General features: G+C 38.1%; 1 protein-coding gene across 1 annotated transcript; it reads left to right on the forward strand.

Moving 5' to 3' along the window:
- The first annotated feature begins 9338 nt into the window (after nt 1–9338).
- On the forward strand, nt 9339–19091 carry hunk (hormonally up-regulated Neu-associated kinase). Its single transcript, XM_077242284.1, has 9 exons — nt 9339–9957; nt 11954–12246; nt 12504–12559; nt 12958–13093; nt 13189–13316; nt 14590–14716; nt 14805–14973; nt 15067–15220; nt 17231–19091. The coding sequence occupies exons 1-9, from the start codon at nt 9718–9720 to the stop codon at nt 17905–17907; spliced, it is 1980 nt and encodes a 659-aa protein (XP_077098399.1). The 5' UTR covers nt 9339–9717; the 3' UTR covers nt 17908–19091.
- The last annotated feature ends 312 nt before the right edge of the window (nt 19092–19403 follow it).

The following is a 19403-nucleotide window of genomic DNA, read 5'->3' on the forward strand; positions in this document are numbered from 1 at the left end:
AGGTCTATTAGGTGTGGCAATACCAAAGCAAGTGCAAATGTGTAGTTATTTTTGGATTCATGGCCTGACGGCCTAGACAATTGTGAGTTCACAAATAGGCCTAGTAGCCTAATCATCTTTACTGTTATATAGCCTACTGTTATTGTTAAATAACAAAATTTAATTTTCTATCATGTCACCATATCGAGATACTCTATATGAAAATCATCAACAGATTCTAAATGTTTCTGAGCTTGTATCTCTAAAGAAGACATCCCTTTTTATTAGTATTTCAAAGGCTCCTTGGATTGTAATTCACGTTTTAGTGCAAGTTAAAGAGCAACAAAAACTTTTAAATTTCCTAACGTTAGAAAGAAATTAGATGGGAATGTCAGTGTGTGGTCACCCAGAACACCCTATACCAACTCCAGCAACACCCCAGTAGCTGCATAGCAAGAGCCTAGCAACCACCCAGCATATCCTAGCAACACTTTAGCAAACACCCTGGACATAGGCCAATCTATTTTTACCTAGATGGGCAAAACATTTATGTTTTTAAGATTTTAAGTTGACTTTAAGAAAACCCAGTATAAATTTGTCTTTCAAACATTTCAATCTAGTTATAGGTTCTTCTTTATTTCTAACACACAATTCATGAAACTATTCACCATTTTTCTCACAACTATCCCAAATTATTCACCAACTTGCACAAACCTCAAACTTCCTGGTCAAAATAAAATACTAGTCAAAATACATTCTCTTCTTACAAAATCAAGCTTTGACCTCTTGACAAAACGTAACAAATACACCGATTACTTTCCTGCCCGGTGAACACTAGTGAGATCAATTCACTCAGTGTAACAAAAACCTCTTCTTGGGATTCAGGAATTATTTTGCAGCTCAGTGTCTATTACAGTATACAACATATATACATTTACAGATGCAGATACAGTACAATACAGCAATGAACTTCTGGAAAACATTATTTTCATTTTACTACTGTAATAAATTAATCATCATCTGCACATTTGGCCCAATTTCATTACAGTATACAGTAGTTTCTAAAGCTTCTGACACAAGACTATATCAGTAATTTCTCAGTTCTGCAAAAATACAGTACACATAATTCTAGTTTTTTCTTTACAAATGAAGTACAATCACAAGTTTGAGGGTGTACAACATGTGATACAGTTTACTACAGTTTATTATTATTTTTATGTCATCATACTGACGCACCACTGCTGAAAAGCAGTACTTGAAACATTGCTTACATCTATATTTTATTTTGTGATAATTCTTGCCACCCCGGTAGATCCGTCCCTATTGCATTCAATAATCTATTTCATATAAATGCTGTTCCTTTAACTTTGTTCATCAAATCATTCTGCATTGCCATCACAGGAATAAATTACAATTTAAAATATATTAAAGTAACACCAGGTAACTTTTGCTCTCGGGGTCCCCCTACAGTTGGGAAACAGTATTGTCCTCTACTACTGTCGTAAACTGTGTCATTGTGCATTTATTGACAACCATGATAGCCCTGAACACTGTAGGAGGAGGTCACATGCAGATGTTCTGCTTGCGTCGCGTGTGAAATGTCTTCATCCCAGGTACAGTGGCATATATTTCAGCATGTCATATGAATATAATTTCATGGGTTTTATTTTTTTTCTAACGACAAATGATCGCGATGATCACGTTTACAAGCCAGTGTCACTATAGTAGCCTAGTCTATTGGTTACCGTTTTACTGAATCTATATGATACTTCAATGAAATGTTTGAGTGGTAGATAATAACGATATATCGTCAATATTATAATATCAAGCTACCATAAATAAATCTGCAAATTTTACAAATCGATTTGCATTATAGCTTGAGGCAAGACAAATAATCATTACCTGATTCATGAAGATAAACGCAGGATAAGATAGCTTCCGTAACATAGTCAGGCAGACAAAAAAACACCCCAGACTACGGGGTGTCATTGGTTGTTGCTTTAAATGTTACCCAGATACAATAGTGCTATTTTCTGATTGGCTAACAACCCCAGACGAACAACACCAGAGGAGACGCGCTTGAATTCATGCCTGTTCCACAGTGTGAGCGGCGCGGCCCGAGTTTTGGGCGCTGCGGCATATTAAATATATTACAAATAGTTTTTCAGCGTGAGAAATACAATGTGTGGCGGGAGAGCGTGACAAAAGACCAAAATGAGTGACTGTCACGCTCAATGCGTGACACTTGACAGCCCTGCGATTTTAAGGAAGTGGGGGTGGTGGTGGAAGTGACGTATATGCCGTAAAGCAGTCGAGTTTTGTAGTTCTCTTTGTTCGCCGGTTACTACCCGAAACCCGAAGTTTAAAAGTACGATTAAAAACGCTACAGACCCCGTCAGGTTATGGCAGACGTGTCATTCAACCTATTGTAAGTCGATGTACCATCACAAGAGACTTGGAAATATATTATGAAGGTTGAAAAGTTACCTGGTGTTACTTTAAAATAGAAAATAGATACCCTATTTTAAATTGCAATATTTCACAATATTACTCTTTTTAATGTATTGTGCCTTGGTGAGCTGTAGACTTCTTTCAAAAACATTAAAAATCTTACAGACGCCAAACTTTTGAACAGTAGTGTAAAAGTAACATTGATTATGGGCAGGTTTGTGCAACTCAATTTATTTGAATTGATTGTTAAAGGTTCAAATGGATTGTGTAATGTTCTGTAATTGTTAACATATATGTCAGAAAAAAACAACATTTTGGGGTACAGCTGCCTGTTACTGGCAGCCAGTTAGAAAAAATTAACAATGGTAGTGTCGATTATTTGGACTTATTAACCTTTAGTATCACATTAATGAACTTTTAGTTTGTTTTCATTCAACACGTGTTCATTAGTTTGATTTTCCAACCACTCCACTCATCACACCTGTTCGTCATCTCCTTATTATCACTGTATTTAAGTTTCTCATGCACCTTTACTCTGTGTGGTTATTGTTTGTGTGTATTTTACTTTCTCGTCGTCGTAGATTACCTGAGTTTGTTTTCATTAAAGTACCATTTTGTTTAAAGAAACCTTTCTGAACTCTCTTTCGTCTTCATCTTCTTCAGCTGGTGACATATAGTAACCATCCACACGACTAATTACATGTGTGTCAAGAGCACAAATCAAAAAATCTTTTAGTGGTCATGAAAATGTATTTAGATTTAGCATATTATTGATGCATTCACCTCATATCATGACACACTGCTTTCCACTAAAGAAGAGCAGAGACAAAAACCCTGTTTTGAGTGTAGCTCAAAACAGGATTTGCCAGTCTACTCTTGCTAATATGCTAATGGGTTCTCTGGAACAGCTGCCTTTTAATTTGTTTTCACGCCTCAACATTCCTTGCAGTTATGATGAAAAGAATTGTGACCTTTTAAATTCCTGACGTTACACCACAATGAGTTTATTAGAAATGCAGTATACATATTTTATAGGCCAATAAACATCTATTTCAAATAGCTTGACACTATTTGCACCAAACTTTTGCAAGTTTATGTTGATTTCTTGTTAGGCTACTATCCGTCCTTCGGATGAGATGTTAAACCGAGGTCCTCACCCTCTGTGGTCATTAAAAATCCCAGGATGTCCTTCGGAAAAAGAGTAGGGGTTTAACCCGGCATCCTGGCCAAATTTGCTCATTGGCCTCTGTCCATCATGGCCTCCTAATCATCCCCATATACTGATTGGCTTAAGCACTCCACCATTCCTCTCCACCAGTAAGCTGGTGTGTGGTGGGCGTTCTGGCACAATATGGCCGCTCTAGGTGGATGCTGCACATTGGTGGTGGTTGAGGAGATTTACCCATCCATATGTAAAGCGCTTTGAGTACCTACACTGTAAAAAAATAAAACCGTAATTTTTACGGTAAAAAACCGGCAGCTGTGGTTGCCAGAACTTTACCGTCAAAAACACGGTAGCAACATTATTGGTTTTACAGACTTAACTTAAAATTTACAGTAATAAACCATATTTTATTTTCTGTTAATTTACAGACCTATTGAAATATTAATTTCTGTTTTGTAACATTGTATAATACACCGACAACTAGAGCCCTGCACGGGCCTCAAATCTAGGCAAAATGATCAGCCCGACCCGAGTCCGATTTCTTTTTTCTTTTTTTTCTCATTACACAGCGACAGCCTGCCCTATTTGCAGCCTTTAAAATAGGTCCGTTTTGTTAGTTATGTTTCTTTTCATTTATTTAAGTTAATTTAGACAAATGTTTGGAGCATTTTTTTTTAAATGACGACCAAGCAGCCGAGCCGACAGCGAGTAAAACATGTTTGATCAATTTAACCTCTCAAATCAACGCTAATACTTTACTTGGTTACAATAAAATCCATAGATATAATACACTTAAAGCATATCATACAGACAGTTAGTTTATTAATGTTTATTTATTAAACCACAGTGAGTAAAACATTTTTTTTTTTAAATATATAGGCTACTACTGAGGCAGGCTCAGGCTGCTCGCAGCGCTCGCAAACGAAATGAGCAATAGCCTACAATCTAAACAAATTAAATTAAATTAATTAAAAACCAACCTGCAGGTTATCTTACCTCAAAAATGCACCACAGAACATGGCCATTCTTTTTTCCAGTAGTTCCCAACAGTTAAACGAAAATAAAGTCCAATCAAACGAAAAACAGTAGTTTCCAACAGTTAAACGAAAATAAAGGCCAATCACACAAAAAGTTAGAACAGTCTCTCACTGTTTTCTGTTAATATTCTCCATTTCACATGAGGTGAATCGCGGGTCGCGCAGCTCGCGCTGACGAGAAGTTTGCGTGGGTGAGACTGTCATCTGTCATATGTCAGTGTAATTATAAGATAGGTTAAAAACTGGTTATGAAATGTCTTTTTATGTTTGTTTTTCTATCGTCGACGTCAACTTCTCATTTTCTTTTAATTAATGTCTAAAAATATAAATAGGATAATCCAAAGAAGAAGCCCGAGGCCCGGCCAGCATGTGAACTATGACGCGAAAATTGGCCCGAAGCCCGGTCCTAGGGGCCCAAATAAGTCGGGGGCCGACGGGCTCGGACTGAAATGCAAGGCTTTACCGGACAACCAACCACATCACAGCAGTGATGAGAGACACATGATAAATGAAAGGTCATTACAAGCAATTTTCCACAGTAAAAATAATACTATTATATAGAAGCTGCACAGTGTTATTTGCACAAACGTTAAACACCATCATGGTAACACATGAAATTTTAAAAATGCAATAAACATTATTTTAACAACATTAAATGTAACATAAAACCCTAATGTACATAACTGATTAGAAAAACTAAGAAAGCTATGAAGAAACGTAGTTATTTCAACAAAAATACTTCAAATGTGAAGTGTCAGGCATGGAATTGTGGGAATGTCAATTTAGGGTTTTTCACTGTAAATATTACAATGAGTTTTCTTTTTCACTTTCAAAAACTGTAAATTTAATGGTAATTTACAGTAAAATTACATGTACCATTAGATCTATCACAGTTATTTACCGTAGGGTGATATCAGCTAAATTGGGCCACTTTTTGGTAAATCATTTGGGACAATAATACAATACCATACATGCCTTTTCCATGTGTTTTTATGATTAATAATGACTGTTTTTGATAATTTTGTGTTGAAATTATGTAATAAAATATAATTATTTAGGCCCTACATTTCTTGAAACATCAGCTGTGCCAACTTTTTTTGCATGAGCAGTTTCAGGTAAAATGGGCCAGTGCAAAGGGAAATATTAGGCTAATTTATCCTCAATTTTAAATTTAAAACACAATTGCTTATACAACCACATGACATTTAAGCTGCATTAAACTAACATATTCATAAGAGCCATTAAAACAAACATTTTGGGTGCAAACCCACATATTCAAATGTGCAAAAAAGTCAATTTTGGAACAGCATCAGTAAACTGATGTCAGTGGTGTGTGTGTGTGTGTGTGTGTGTGTGTGTGTGTGTGTGTGTGTGTGTGTGTGTGTGTGTGTGTGTGTGTGTGTGTGTGTGTGTGTGTGTGTGTGTGTGTGTGTGTGTGTGTGTGTGTGTGATTTTGTTTATATTACATTGCGGGGACCAAATGCCCCCACAAGGATAATAAAACCTGAGATCACCTACATTGTGTGGAGCAGCCAGCAGTCCCCACGAGGGAAATGGTTTAATAAATATACTAAACTTTGAATTTTTAAATTATTTTTAAAGGGCAGGATTAGTGTAAGGGGACAGAATATACAGTTTGTACAGTATAAAACCATTATGCCTATGGAGAGTCCCCACAAAGATAGTGAAACAGACACACACACACACGTACACACACGTACACACACACGTACACGTACATACACACACACACACATGATGGCGCCTTTTAGCTGAAACCATGTGGCCCATTTTACCTTAGTGGGTTAAGGTAAATTGGGCCACCAAGAAAAACATCACTTTTTCAAATAATATGTTCATATACCAAACTAACAACATTATTTCTGATTGATGCCATTAAGACAGATATTATGCATATTTTTTTTATGTGCATGTTTGTTTGTTTTTTTATAGATGTATCATCCTTATAATAGTTTAGTTAGATTTGGTATGCCAGGCTACTTACCATGCATCTTTCTGGTGTAGTCTTGATTTGAATGATTCCCCCGCCCACCATAGCAACCATAAACTAATCAAATCACCTGTTACTTGTCAAGTACAGTTATGACAACAGTTTGAAATAATTTGCAGTCATTTGCTCTAAATTCCAGAGGAGCTGGGACCCCCAAACCTTAAATGGCCCATTTTACCTGATGCCCCATTTTACCTGATATCACCCTATATAGTAAGGAAACTTTCTGCTAACCAATTAACGGTTTAGCACTGTAGCATTTACAGTCTTTTACCGTTAAAAATGTAACAAATTATTATTATTATTAAAGTTTCAGATTCACACACATATAAAAAATGGACTATTGCCCCCCTGGCTGGCTTGCCACTAACTGTAACAGTTACTATTTGTACCTTACCTTATCTACTGAATTTCGGAACACCATGAAATGAACCAGTAGGTTCACTACAGAGGGCAAGTATTTATAAGGCACATATAAACACAGACAATGAAAATGTACCAATTTATATTTTGTTGGAAAGATTGGTTGAATGTAGATTAAATAAAATTACAATAACAATGAAATAAAAATAAAAGCACAAATTAATGTTTTCTTCTCAATCCCTTATGCTTTCTTTTCTACTGAAGTGTTATTTTCAGTTCTGATGTTATTTGAATTATCTAACTATTTATATTCTAATTGTATAGTTTATAGATATTTTAACTATATTTATACTACAACTTGAATTTCAATCGTTTAAATTAGAGCTTTTGCTAATCCTTTGGATTTTGGTTTGTTAAGCATTATTATATCATTTAACTCTGAAATGGAAATACCAAACCAAATTAAAACATCAAAAATATGAAGGGGGGGGGGGGGGTTAAATTCAATATTACAGTAACCCAGTTCACTTTCTGTGTTTAGTTAGTTAGGGGGCTGGTGATGGCGCAGTGGATAAGACACATGCCTTTGTGTCCCTGAGCAAGACACTTAACCCTTAGTTGCTCCAGAGGCGTGCGACCTCTGAAATATAGCAATTGTAAGTCGCTTTGGATAAAAGCGTCAGCTAAATGACTAAATGTAGTTATTTTAATTATTTCCCCTTATTGTTATTTAAAATTACACAATGACTTCTATTATTTTCAGCATTTTTGTTGAAATTATAATTATTGCAAATTATATTCTTTTTTTCCCCCCAGTCAGTTAAATTCTGACCTGTGTTACATTTACTTGGTATCAGATCAATACCAAATTTTGAGGTATTGCTCACCTCTAATAATCCAGCTGGTGAGGAGCGCCCGCTGGTGGTCAGCAGCAGCATATCATGATTACGTCTTCTTTTGTAGCATTTATATTTTCGTTGGGGGTAAATATTTATTGTTTTTCTCAGTCGCTTTGGTGCATTTTTCAGATCACAACTGAAATTCTCAAAACCACTTGTTCAACCTCCATAGTCACTTGTGCACATCACAAAAGTAATTTCTCATTATTTTGAACAAATTGCGAATGATTTGACATTCATGCAATTGACAATTGTCTGCTTTTCCTACAGAGAGAGAGAGAGAGATAGAGAGAGAGAGAGAGAGAGAGAGAGAGAGAGAGAGAGAGAGAGAGAGAGAGAGAGAGAGAGAGAGAGAGAGAGAGAGAGAGAGAGAGAGAGAGAGAGAGCTACTTGTCCTACGCAATATCACCAATAGAGAGCGCAATAGACCTGCTCACCTTCACTTCTCTCTACATCGCTCGTCTCATGACCGCATGGTAATGTAAACAAGCTGTCGGCTATGGGGTGTGGTGACGCAATATTATTAAAAAGCCAGTCTTCCATTGTTATGAAGATCTATTAATCATGTCAGGGTAGTCATCGCTAAAATATTACTCTTTGATAAACACCAAGGCATTGGGTTATTTGAAATAGCCTAATCAAAAAGACATGGGTGGTCTTTCGATTATCATTTTGTAGGATATACAGTTTTGTGTTTCAATGATAATATTAAAATGGAAACAAATGAAACAACGTAAGTTGTCGTACACTTGTCATATTTGTTAATTTATAGAGCATGACTGGCCTGACTGGTCGCAATAACAATATTGCTACCATTTAAAATACTTATAGTGTTGAAATAGACATTACAGAAAACAAATGGGGTGAGGTAATGTGGAAATACATAGCCTACATTTAAGGGAAAATGAAAGAAACGGGCAAGGTAAAACTAAAGGTAAAAATACAACGGTGATGAATTTATGTAGCTATACATGTGCTAAATATTAAGTAAAATGTTTATATAATAATATATCTGATGAAGTGAATTGCATCAGCAAATGCAAATTAGTAAAAGGAAATAAAATCAATGCTCCACATCATATGCATGACATCACTGCATAAAAAGTGTTTGTCTGCATTAGCGTGCCCGTCTCATTTAAATGAATAGGCTAATCAATAGATAATTTAGTCGCGACCAATAGGTCAGACAAAAGCGATCTACGTAAACCATCACTGGGGGAAGCTGATAGAAATCAAGAATCACTGCGAATCTGATCTGACCCCTCAGCAACATGCTCTTTGTTGTCTAGGTAAGCATGGGTGAGAGGCGGGGTTCATTTTACAACTCTGATCCCGGCGCGGCAGTTGATTGGATTAGATTTTAACCCAGTGACTGAGAAGAGATTTGCTAGCAAATAAGAAACGCCCCCACCCCGTGCCGGGAAACTAACTTCAAATAACAAATATGAGAGACTCGCCAGCCAGACATTCACTTATTTCTCACTCAGACACTGAGAGGTGCTGGAATCTTTTTAGCTTTGTAATTCGGAACGGTCCGTATTTAGGATGAGACGTTTTGATAATTTGATTTAGATTCGAATCGAGTGGCTTTATTCATTATTCCATGACGATTGCAGTAGTTACGTAAAACTATTACAATCTTACAGTTTGCGGATTGACTGGCAGCTGAACCGAACAGGTGACGCGTGTGTCAGGTTCCGCTAAGCGTTTAGTATTAGGGACAGGGATTCAGATGTCTCATTCTCATAGAGCTCTTAGTAAGCAGTAGCAGTAGATTCAGAGGACACCGGGTTTCGTTCAACAGGCGCAGGGATGCCCGATGCTGGAACAGACATGGGTACGGACAGCGGGAGGATTTTTGGGATGAAAGCTAAGGCTCCCGTAGCCACAGAAAACATCCATCCTTCGTCTCTAAACAACGGTCCTCCAGGTGACATCCTCCGAAACTTTTACCACACGAAAAGAGTTGGGAATTATCTGATCGGGAGGAAGCTGGGAGAGGGGTCGTTCGCCAAAGTGCGAGAGGGGCTTCATGCGACCACCGGCGAGAAGGTGAGAAGCTTTGAAGAATTGTTAGCTCAATTGCGTCTAAATGACACTGAAAAAATGTCATGATAATTGAAACATAAAAGCATCCAGTCAATATAAAGTGGTCAAAATCCAGCCTGTTGTATTTGTGATTTTATATAGGGATTGTTAATATCGATGAAAATTGCTCGCTGAAAAACTGTTGAGAATACAGCCAAGACCTGACTAGAATGATGTTGCATTTGTTATTCACTACATTTAGTTCATCCGTTTGTCTGAATATGAAAATGTAAAGTTAAAGAGTTAAAGAGAAAGTTAAAAGTTAAGAGAAAAAAAACATCTGTCCAAATTGTTTTGGTCAAACCCCCCTAAGTGTCAATGGTAGTCAGTGGTAGTCTTGTCGATCACGAGTTGAATTTTGTTGTATTTGTTATTTAGTGGTTTATTCTAAAACAAATGTTTTCCATCAATTTGAATATGTTTAAAAGTGAATTTTATTTCAAAAGTACCCATAAATCAGTTTGTGTTGGCTCCTTGGGGAAGAATAGCAGAAACATCATCCCCTATCATCACGTTGAGATGTTTCTCACTGGTCTCATGTTCCTCTTCATACAGATTAAAATGGGTAACAGAGGCAATCCTTGAGCCTGTTTGCATTCAGGTGTCTGTATTAATCTCAGGTAACCCCAAAGAAAATGTTCAGCCCTTCAGAATGAATGGAGAAATATTTCTTAATTTTTTCTATGTGCATACTTAAAAAAAAGAAGTTGTTTGCCCTTCTAGTGAGTGACCTGAAATACCTTCTTAGCATATCAGAGATCTGTTCAGTCCTCTTATGCTGTTGCTGAGGGAAGGAGAAGAGGTCTGTCCCGGGCGATGATGCAAGCGCTAGCAATCACAAAGAGAAGCAAGGCTGCCTCGTGCTCCTCTTGTCTCCTGCTTCGCTCTCGTTCTCTGACATCACCTAGAAAAACAGACAGGGTGGGGTGGGGCTCAGGGTTGGTGGGCGATAGCACATGCTTCCCCCATGTCTGTTGTGAGCATATCTAACCCACTTTCACCCTCGCCGCCTTTGTCTGCCTGAGAGAAAAACAACATGTTAGTCTGAGGCTCCGGGGGTCCCCCTGCCACCCCCCTTTAACCATCGACCACCAATCGACCTCATCAACAATGCTGGCAAAACACGACGGTTGAGATCCAGTAATGTCGGATTAGCATTTTTGGGGATTGTTTAGAAATGGAACTTTCCCCCCTTTTCCTCAGTTCCTCCTTTAAAATACGCCTCAGTTGGAGAAATCGGTCCAATTATCTGCTCAAATGCCCATGTTTGATCGGTTTGCTCAACAGTCTATTTTTGTACCTGATGATTTGTGGTGGCACAGCAAGTCCCTTGAACCCTCATCGGGTCACGCTCTGGGGCTCTTTGATCAAGGGTGGAACCAATAGCACCAGGCTATTGTTACAGCACACAGAGGGACATTTTACCCAGGACAAAGAAATCTTGTTTGACAAAGAACAAAGACCCTCCCCTCCCACCTTAATTGAAAAAAAAAACAAGATCAAAATCATTAACAAATGAGCTAATTCACTTACATGTAGGCCTATATATGCATGCTATGCTACATTACATTGTCCGTGAACGTGTTTTTGAAGGAGCAGAGATTTTTTTTAGCCTAATGTTTATAGAGCATTAGTGGTTCACGGCATGTTGGTGACAAATGGGTGGCATTAACAGGCCATTTGAACATTCTTCATTCAACTGGAGGTGCTTTAACGGCTACAAATCGGTTATTTGTCCTTATCCCTCCCCCACTGAGTCCTCCACAGGAACTCGGGTCAAACATTCAACCCTGGAGACGTGAGGAGACAGACAAGTGTGAAATAAGAGTCCCATCTGTCTTAGTCTGGCTCACCTCACCTGTTCAGGGCTGTTAGAATAATTCCATACATAAGGAGACCAATAAACAGTCCTGTTATGTTTTCTATCTTGACGAAATCTCCTTTTTATTAACCTTCACAGGTGGCGGTGAAAGTGATTGACAAGAGAAAGGCCAAAAAGGATTCGTATGTCACAAAGAACTTGCGGCGTGAAGGACAGATTCAGCAGATGATCCGACATCCACACATCACCCAACTGCTGGACATCCTGGAGACGGAGAACAGCTACTACCTCGTCATGGAGCTCTGCCCTGGTGGAAACCTCATGAACCACATTTATGAGAAGAAAAGGCTGGATGAAAGAGAAGCCCAGAAATACGTACGCCAGCTGGTCATGGCAGTGGAGCATCTGCACAGGGCAGGAGTTGTTCACAGGTGAGAAACAAAATGTCACAGGTCATCGATAAGGAAACTGTAAATGAGACTTTCCAAAGGAATAAACATTATTGAATTAATTCTTAGAACTAAAAAAACAATTGTAATTACTCTGTAATGTATACAAGTCTTTATTAGAGCACAATGAGCAGTTAAATCTTTTTAAGAACTATTGTGGCATAGTTTATTCGTAGTTTAGATGGTTGTTTGATTAATGAAAGTTGTAATTTTTTAATTAATTTTTTTATTTTCAACAGGGACTTGAAGATTGAAAACCTCCTACTTGATGAACAGGACAACATAAAACTGATCGGTAAGCATTGTCTGAGATTTACATTATGCAAGGTTTTCTCCTGACAGGCCTACTCAAAGTATGTCACAAAGTCACATTAAGTCCTAATGACCTAAAGTGATGTGACATGAAAGTGTTCATCTTTAGCATGTGGTGAAGACTGATTGAGTAATCAGTATCTCATTAAAAACGAACGACCTCTCACCTCTCTGTGAAGACTGTTGGCAAACATATGGCCTTTATTTAGCAGTTGTGTGTGACAGACAGGGTTAGTGTTGGGAAGCCATATACACTTTTGCATCCCTCCTAGTGGGAAGGTATTTAGAGTCAATCCCTCTATGAGCCAGTACACATAAACATTTTCTTAGTACACATAAACATTGTCTTATACACAACCCTCTCTCTGTTTCCCAATACAGATTTTGGTCTCAGTAACTGTGCGGGAATTCTGGGATACTCTGATCCCTTCAGCACACAGTGTGGCAGCCCAGCATACGCCGCTCCAGAGCTTCTCTCAAGGAAGAAATATGGGCCCAAAGTGGATGTCTGGTCAATGTGAGTTTGCTAAATGTGAAGCACCATGTTCTAAGTTCACATTTAGTAATTTGATTTATTTCTGGATTTGACTATATGTATGTTTTTAATTGTAGAGGAGTGAACATGTACGCCATGCTGACTGGTACCCTACCTTTCACTGTGGAGCCATTTAGCCTGAAAGCTCTGCATCAGAGGATGGTGGACAAAGATATGAACCCTCTACCTCCATCTATCTCTTCAGGTATTGACAGAACTGCATAACTGAGATTTTCAAAAAGATATTTATGATCACAGTGATCACATCCAAACAGGAACAAGAACTATTAGATGCGTAAAATTAGACTGTGTACTCATACCAATTACGGTTTAATGGGTATCATGCTCCAAAGTTGAGCATGAATGCAGTCTTTGTGAGAATGCACCGTTTTTTAGTCCAGTATGGAGCTTTTGAATGCTTAATTGAAAAAAATAGGGATGGTCTAGTGTCACATGGTGTTTTACATATCTCAGGAGATGAAAGAAAACCTGTTAAAACAGAGTCTTCATGAAACATCTAGACTTATCACGCTATTTTGTAAACCTGTATTCCATAGAAAAACATTCCCGAGTGTCAACAACACAATTGCATGTGTAATCTTATTCTTTTTATGAAATCATTGTGTCATAATTTAGACACTTATTAGTTTTTTGTCATCATATTGAGGTTTTAAAAATGTGGTTGCGTATTTACTTTTCCATTTACCATTGTGCAATTCTCTTTTTTTTATTTTGACTATTACGCATGGTTAATTTTAATGTACTCAAAAGACCACATTCAAAATTCTTAGTGGAAAGCCATTAGCTCATAAACACTGTTTACTGCAAATGTGCCGACAAGTGGCGGCTTATTTTTCAACCACAGAAAAAACGGTTTTATTCTCTAGAAGAAATTATAGAATCTGATTTATTCAGATTGTTCAAAACAAACCTTCCAAAGATGTAAGATTTTTCCATAGTATGCAATTTAGTAATCATCTTACCATTGAATAGAATAGAATAGAATACATTACCATTATATTTCACTGACCTAAATGATGCAAGCACAATTCCAGATAAATTCTCTTGAAAATTGATACTGCCAACATTGTGGTTAATCACACTGTGGACTTTTCGATTGCGTCACACTTACGTGAGCATTCTCAACAACAGGTTATTTATTCACTACTAAATCTGTGACAGGATATATTACAACAGGATGATGCAGTGTTGAAATGAGATTAGCCTCATTATGTAACACCGTTATTTATCATCTCAAGGACGCAAGGCAGTGCGGTCATCCCTTGACTAATGCAAGACGTAGGAGAATCATAATGGCCACAACATTATACGTTTGTCCTAATAAATAATGATTTATTTGTCCTAATAAATAAATCAAATCTAAAGACTGACCAAGGATGTGCTTACACTTTTTACTTAAATGTCTACTTAGAGTAACATAGCACAAAGTCCTCACTGCTTCCTGTCTGTGTTCACAGCTGCCGTCAATCTGCTGAAGAGATTGTTAGAGCCTGACCCCGACAAGAGACCCAACATCCACCAAGTGATGACCGACTCTTGGCTGCAGTTGGGCAACCCTCACACTGGAGTTCCTTACTTAAATAGGTTAGTCATCTAATATGCTTTAAGCTAAATTGCTTTTATTATATCTTTTATGACATTGTGACCTAAAATATCTCCTTTTAACTTTCAGAATCCACATTGAGGAGATCAACCATACAGTTCTGCTCCACATGACTGAGAAAATGGGCTACAAACACAGTGAGGTGCTGAGTGCGGTGCTCACTAACAAAGCTTGCCACACACTGGCTGTGTACTTCCTCCTCAACAACAAAATGAAGAGACTATCAAAAGAGTACAGGGTAAGTTTGAGGAACCAACATCTACACGATTATCCTTCATAGAACCTTGTCAGATGTGTTTCCTGAGCGTTTAACATAGTCTCTTTCTCATAGGAGAAACAGTACAACATGGAGAAAGAGAAAAAGAGCGAGCTGTTTCAGACCCAGTGGAGGAAGCACATTGAGAAGGTCACGATTCCACCCAAGCAAACACCCGTCTATCTCGCTGTGAGCAAAGGCCCCACCAAGGAGAAGAAACATAGAACTGGTAAGTAGTATTATTTTGTTACAGGCTCAAGGCCCACAGAAGACAATACTGAACACAGATCAATAAAAACATCACACATTCATATATACACATTATATACAGCAACAACAGAAGAATAGAGCTAATGAAGGCACAAATACCAGTGATCCCATATTTTTGACATGTACCTCACAGAGCTACGACTTGGATCTACTATCTGAACAATAAGCTCATTCATGGATCGGTCCAGCCTGTTCATAAACTTGAAAGTTAGATTTAAGTAAGTGCCTAGACTATATACACAGATAAACATAGACATGTATGAACTAAACATGTGGTTAAGACGTGATCTGTTACACAATTGATACGTAACTTAGATGTACGTGACAATAATTGACAGAATGAGAACAAATGGTTCATATACAATGGTACAAATTAAACCGTTTTTAATATAGCGCTTTGTTGAAGGCAGCTTTGCAATAAGCTCTGTTGCCTGAGGGATAATTCCAAATTTTTTACTTGGCAAATAGGTTGACAGTAAATAAAACATTTTGTAAAACCTTCAGCCCTGTTCCAGATAACCAGAAAGATCAAGTTAAAGATTAAAGATGACTTCATTAGGCACATGTAACAAATGTATAGAATACCTGTTTAAAACACACTCTCGCTTTGTTGTTTGCCAAGTCATGTGAATAAATTGAAGTATTTTAAGCCTTAAATATGCTTCATTGGGCGTGAGACACACGCATTTCAACACGCTCACACACTCACACGCCACACCTTGCATTTCTCACGCTGAGGAGTAAGGGAACTTGTCCCGCTATACAATTAATGGACGAGACGCAGGCAAACGGAGGGAAGTTCTCTGCCGAGTTCATAGCAACTGTCTCGAGTTATACAGAGTTAAATGCTAGCTACCAGCCAATCAGAAATTAGAATTAGTTGTTTCCGGGTAAATTATGTGTTCCCGCTGCAAGCATGTTCGTTACTAGACAACACGCGCACACACGGAGTGGAAGTTGAAAGAGCACGATCTGATGAATGCGGTTTGCGGACATCTTCATTTATTGAATTTTTTTTTTTAGCATTTTAATTTTACGATTCCTGGTCGATATCTCTTGCCTGTGATCACAGACAGTGAGATCTGATGTTGAGGAGTATAGCCAAAATTCGTGCTACATTATTTTTGATGCATTCAAAAACTCTCCAACTGCTTTTAAAGGGGTCATCGGATGCAAAATACACTTTTATATGGTATTTGCAAATAAATGTGTCTTTGCAGTGTGTGGACACAATCACCATGCAATGAAAAAAATCCATTCACTTTTTTTTAATCCTCAAAAAGCCAAAAAGTTGTTGTTATTTTTCAATAAATTTGTATATTTTAAATATAACTATTTATTTTATTTGGATGAATTTGTCTTTTTATCAGATTTAACAATTGTTATAATTTCCATTTGTGCTGGTCAATTATGAACAATAGGCAAAATTGAACTGCTAGCAAATATTGAAGCGAATTTGGTTGGGTCGAGGGACCGCTGCTGCAAATATTTGGGTGGCTCCTCCCCTAAATCTCACTCTAAACTTTTGATAAAACTTGAGAGCCCTGGCTTCATCTCCACAAACTCAGTATAACGTGTGGAACATAGTAAAGTTGGTTGAAATTTTCACTTCAATTTTCACAAAAGTGAAAATGTACTCAGCTACTCACCCTCACGTCACTCCAAACCTGAATGACTTCTGAGGAACACAAAAGATATTTTTTCTAAATATCTGCTTGTTTGCTTGTCCATACAATGAACAATATGAGTCATTGTCTTACTTTCACTGCATGAACAAAAACAGTGGAAACGTTCAACAACACCTTTTCTTAAAGCAGTTTAAAATGTAAATGTCCAGCACTAAATTACAAAAGACTTTCCCTAGGCCATCAGACTTTCTGCATGACACTACTATAAAGATATTTGCTTGTACAAATAAAGCAGGAGTTGGATCTCCTCTGAATCAAACTCTTTTTCCTATCAATTTCAGGTCTTCTGAAAGCTGTGACTGGAGGTTTTAAAGATGTTTACTCAGGACGTGGTGGTTGCATCACGTCCTCCTCTCTGGAGTACATGGAGATCCACCCCGTGTTCCCGAACAACCCGCAGCCAGGCCATCCTACACCCGAGACCCAGCCGCCCCAGAAAGACAGCGCCAAAGAACCCTCAAAAGCTGTCAACACCCCTATTCGCCCACCTTCCTCCCTCGGCGCTCATTCCTGGACTTCCGCAAGCAAGGAACCAAGCAAAGAAGCTCCTCCATCACCATGGTACAAACTAACCAACGGAGCACTTTCTCCGCCTCGACATGTGTCTGCTTTTCAGCCCGATAGCTCATACTTGAAGAAGGCCACGATCCCCAGCCCACCTGTTCTCATCGTCAAACCTCAGCCCAAGAAAATTCCTCCCACTTCAGACTGGTCTAGCTCCTCAGATTCCAGCGGTAGCCCTCCCAGCAGCGGGGGTAGCGAAGAACCCGACAGCCCTCAGCACCGCAGCAAGTTCCCTTCCATGGGTATCGGGCAGATTTTAAAGAAAAAGCTTCCGCCCTTCAGCTTCCAGCTGCCCCCGTTCAGGCCAGAGCCTGCGGTGGAAGTGGAGTCTCCAACTCCCTACCATATGCAAACTCTGCTCTGCGCCTCAGGGGCTCTCAAAACCCTGTGCTGAGGACGAGAACTTGTCGATTATATAAAATCAGATGTATGCAGTACTGTATTCTCTCATCAACAATGCTTGCAGTAACACGCAGAACAGATATATTGCTAACCCCACGGGGAGTTATTTGGCATGTCATACACAGCCTGCACAGAACACAAATAGACCTTGAAGTAATAAAGCCCCAGGACAGTAGACACTGAAACTAAGTTCACATGCAGCAGCACGTTCAACAGGCTTCTAGTCCAAGTGCCATGTAGCAGCTGAGCCACAACCTTTAATGCACAATTCTTCTGTGAAACAAAGCTGTCACTGCCCACAATAATGTGTGTAGACTGTTAATGAATGGTTGGAGGGTTTTTTGATAGTGCGCTTATTTGAGCAAATAATATTAGTGATTTTTAAGCTCTTACTTTATTCAACCTCAAATTGTAATTGCACTCAGGTCAATGCTTCACTTTTTCAATAGCCTCACTTTTAAACCTGTAGTGAAATGTCAATATTTCATTGGAAGATAACATTCCTAGTTTTTCACCTGTAGAGGATTGCTGGCATTTTGTATAGCCTTAAATATCTTCCATTCAGCCTTTGGGCTGTAATGGAAGATTTTCTGAATTATTTGAACTCTTCGTGTATAAGATTAATTTTATCTGCGGAGCATCATGTGAAGAAATAGATTGTGCAATAGTGTGTATATATTAAATGGCTGACCTGGTTATAACCAGGGTGGTGTTTTCTCTCTATTGAACGAAAGAGATTCAAATCTGCCTGTACATAGAACTCAAGTGTCTTTAATTCCATGCGTTTAAAAATGATTAATGCTGTCTTTTTCACATTAGATTTACAAAGCAGACCTCTTTCACAGTCTTCACGTGCACAGAAGACTTACGAGCTGTGAAAAAATTTTCTGATCTCAACTACACTTTTGCATGCTCACCAGTATTTAAAAAAAAAAGTGCTGTCAGTTTTTTTGGTGACACGTATTTGTACTTTTGTTACGGTGAAGATAAATTTGAAGGTCTTTTGTAAGTTTTGTATTGATTTGCTTTTTTGCCAAGTTAAAAGAGATTTTTTAACACTGTAAAAAAGATTTTAAATATTTATATTTAAAGATTATTATTATTTGTGTTTTGAATTTTCTATTTTAATGCAGCATGTATTGTTTTTTTTACACAAATAAATGCACAATACTTAAATTTCAGAGTTGTATATTCTGTTCACATAAAATGGCTCTAAATAAAACTAATTTTTGATGGTAGATAAAAGAGTTTGTCAAAGAAACTACATTTTAACAGTCATTTACAGAGAAACAGGTGGTGTAACTCTATATGCTTTTCCCACGAGAACCCGGCAATAACCATTAAATGAGTGACAGCTGAAAGACCCTGTGTCGAATAACCCAGTCAGCTGTACCCTCACATGCACAAACACTCATATTATACCCTCTCCTGTACAGGGGCATGAGACCAAAAAAAAAGAGGAGGAGGAGGAGGGGGGAGGGGGGGGGG

The sequence above is a fragment of the Siphateles boraxobius genome, unplaced genomic scaffold, assembly GCF_051911475.1.
Source record: "Siphateles boraxobius isolate OS27281-9 unplaced genomic scaffold, OSU_SipBor_1 25, whole genome shotgun sequence".
In the NCBI taxonomy this organism is placed as follows: domain Eukaryota; kingdom Metazoa; phylum Chordata; class Actinopteri; order Cypriniformes; family Leuciscidae; genus Siphateles; species Siphateles boraxobius.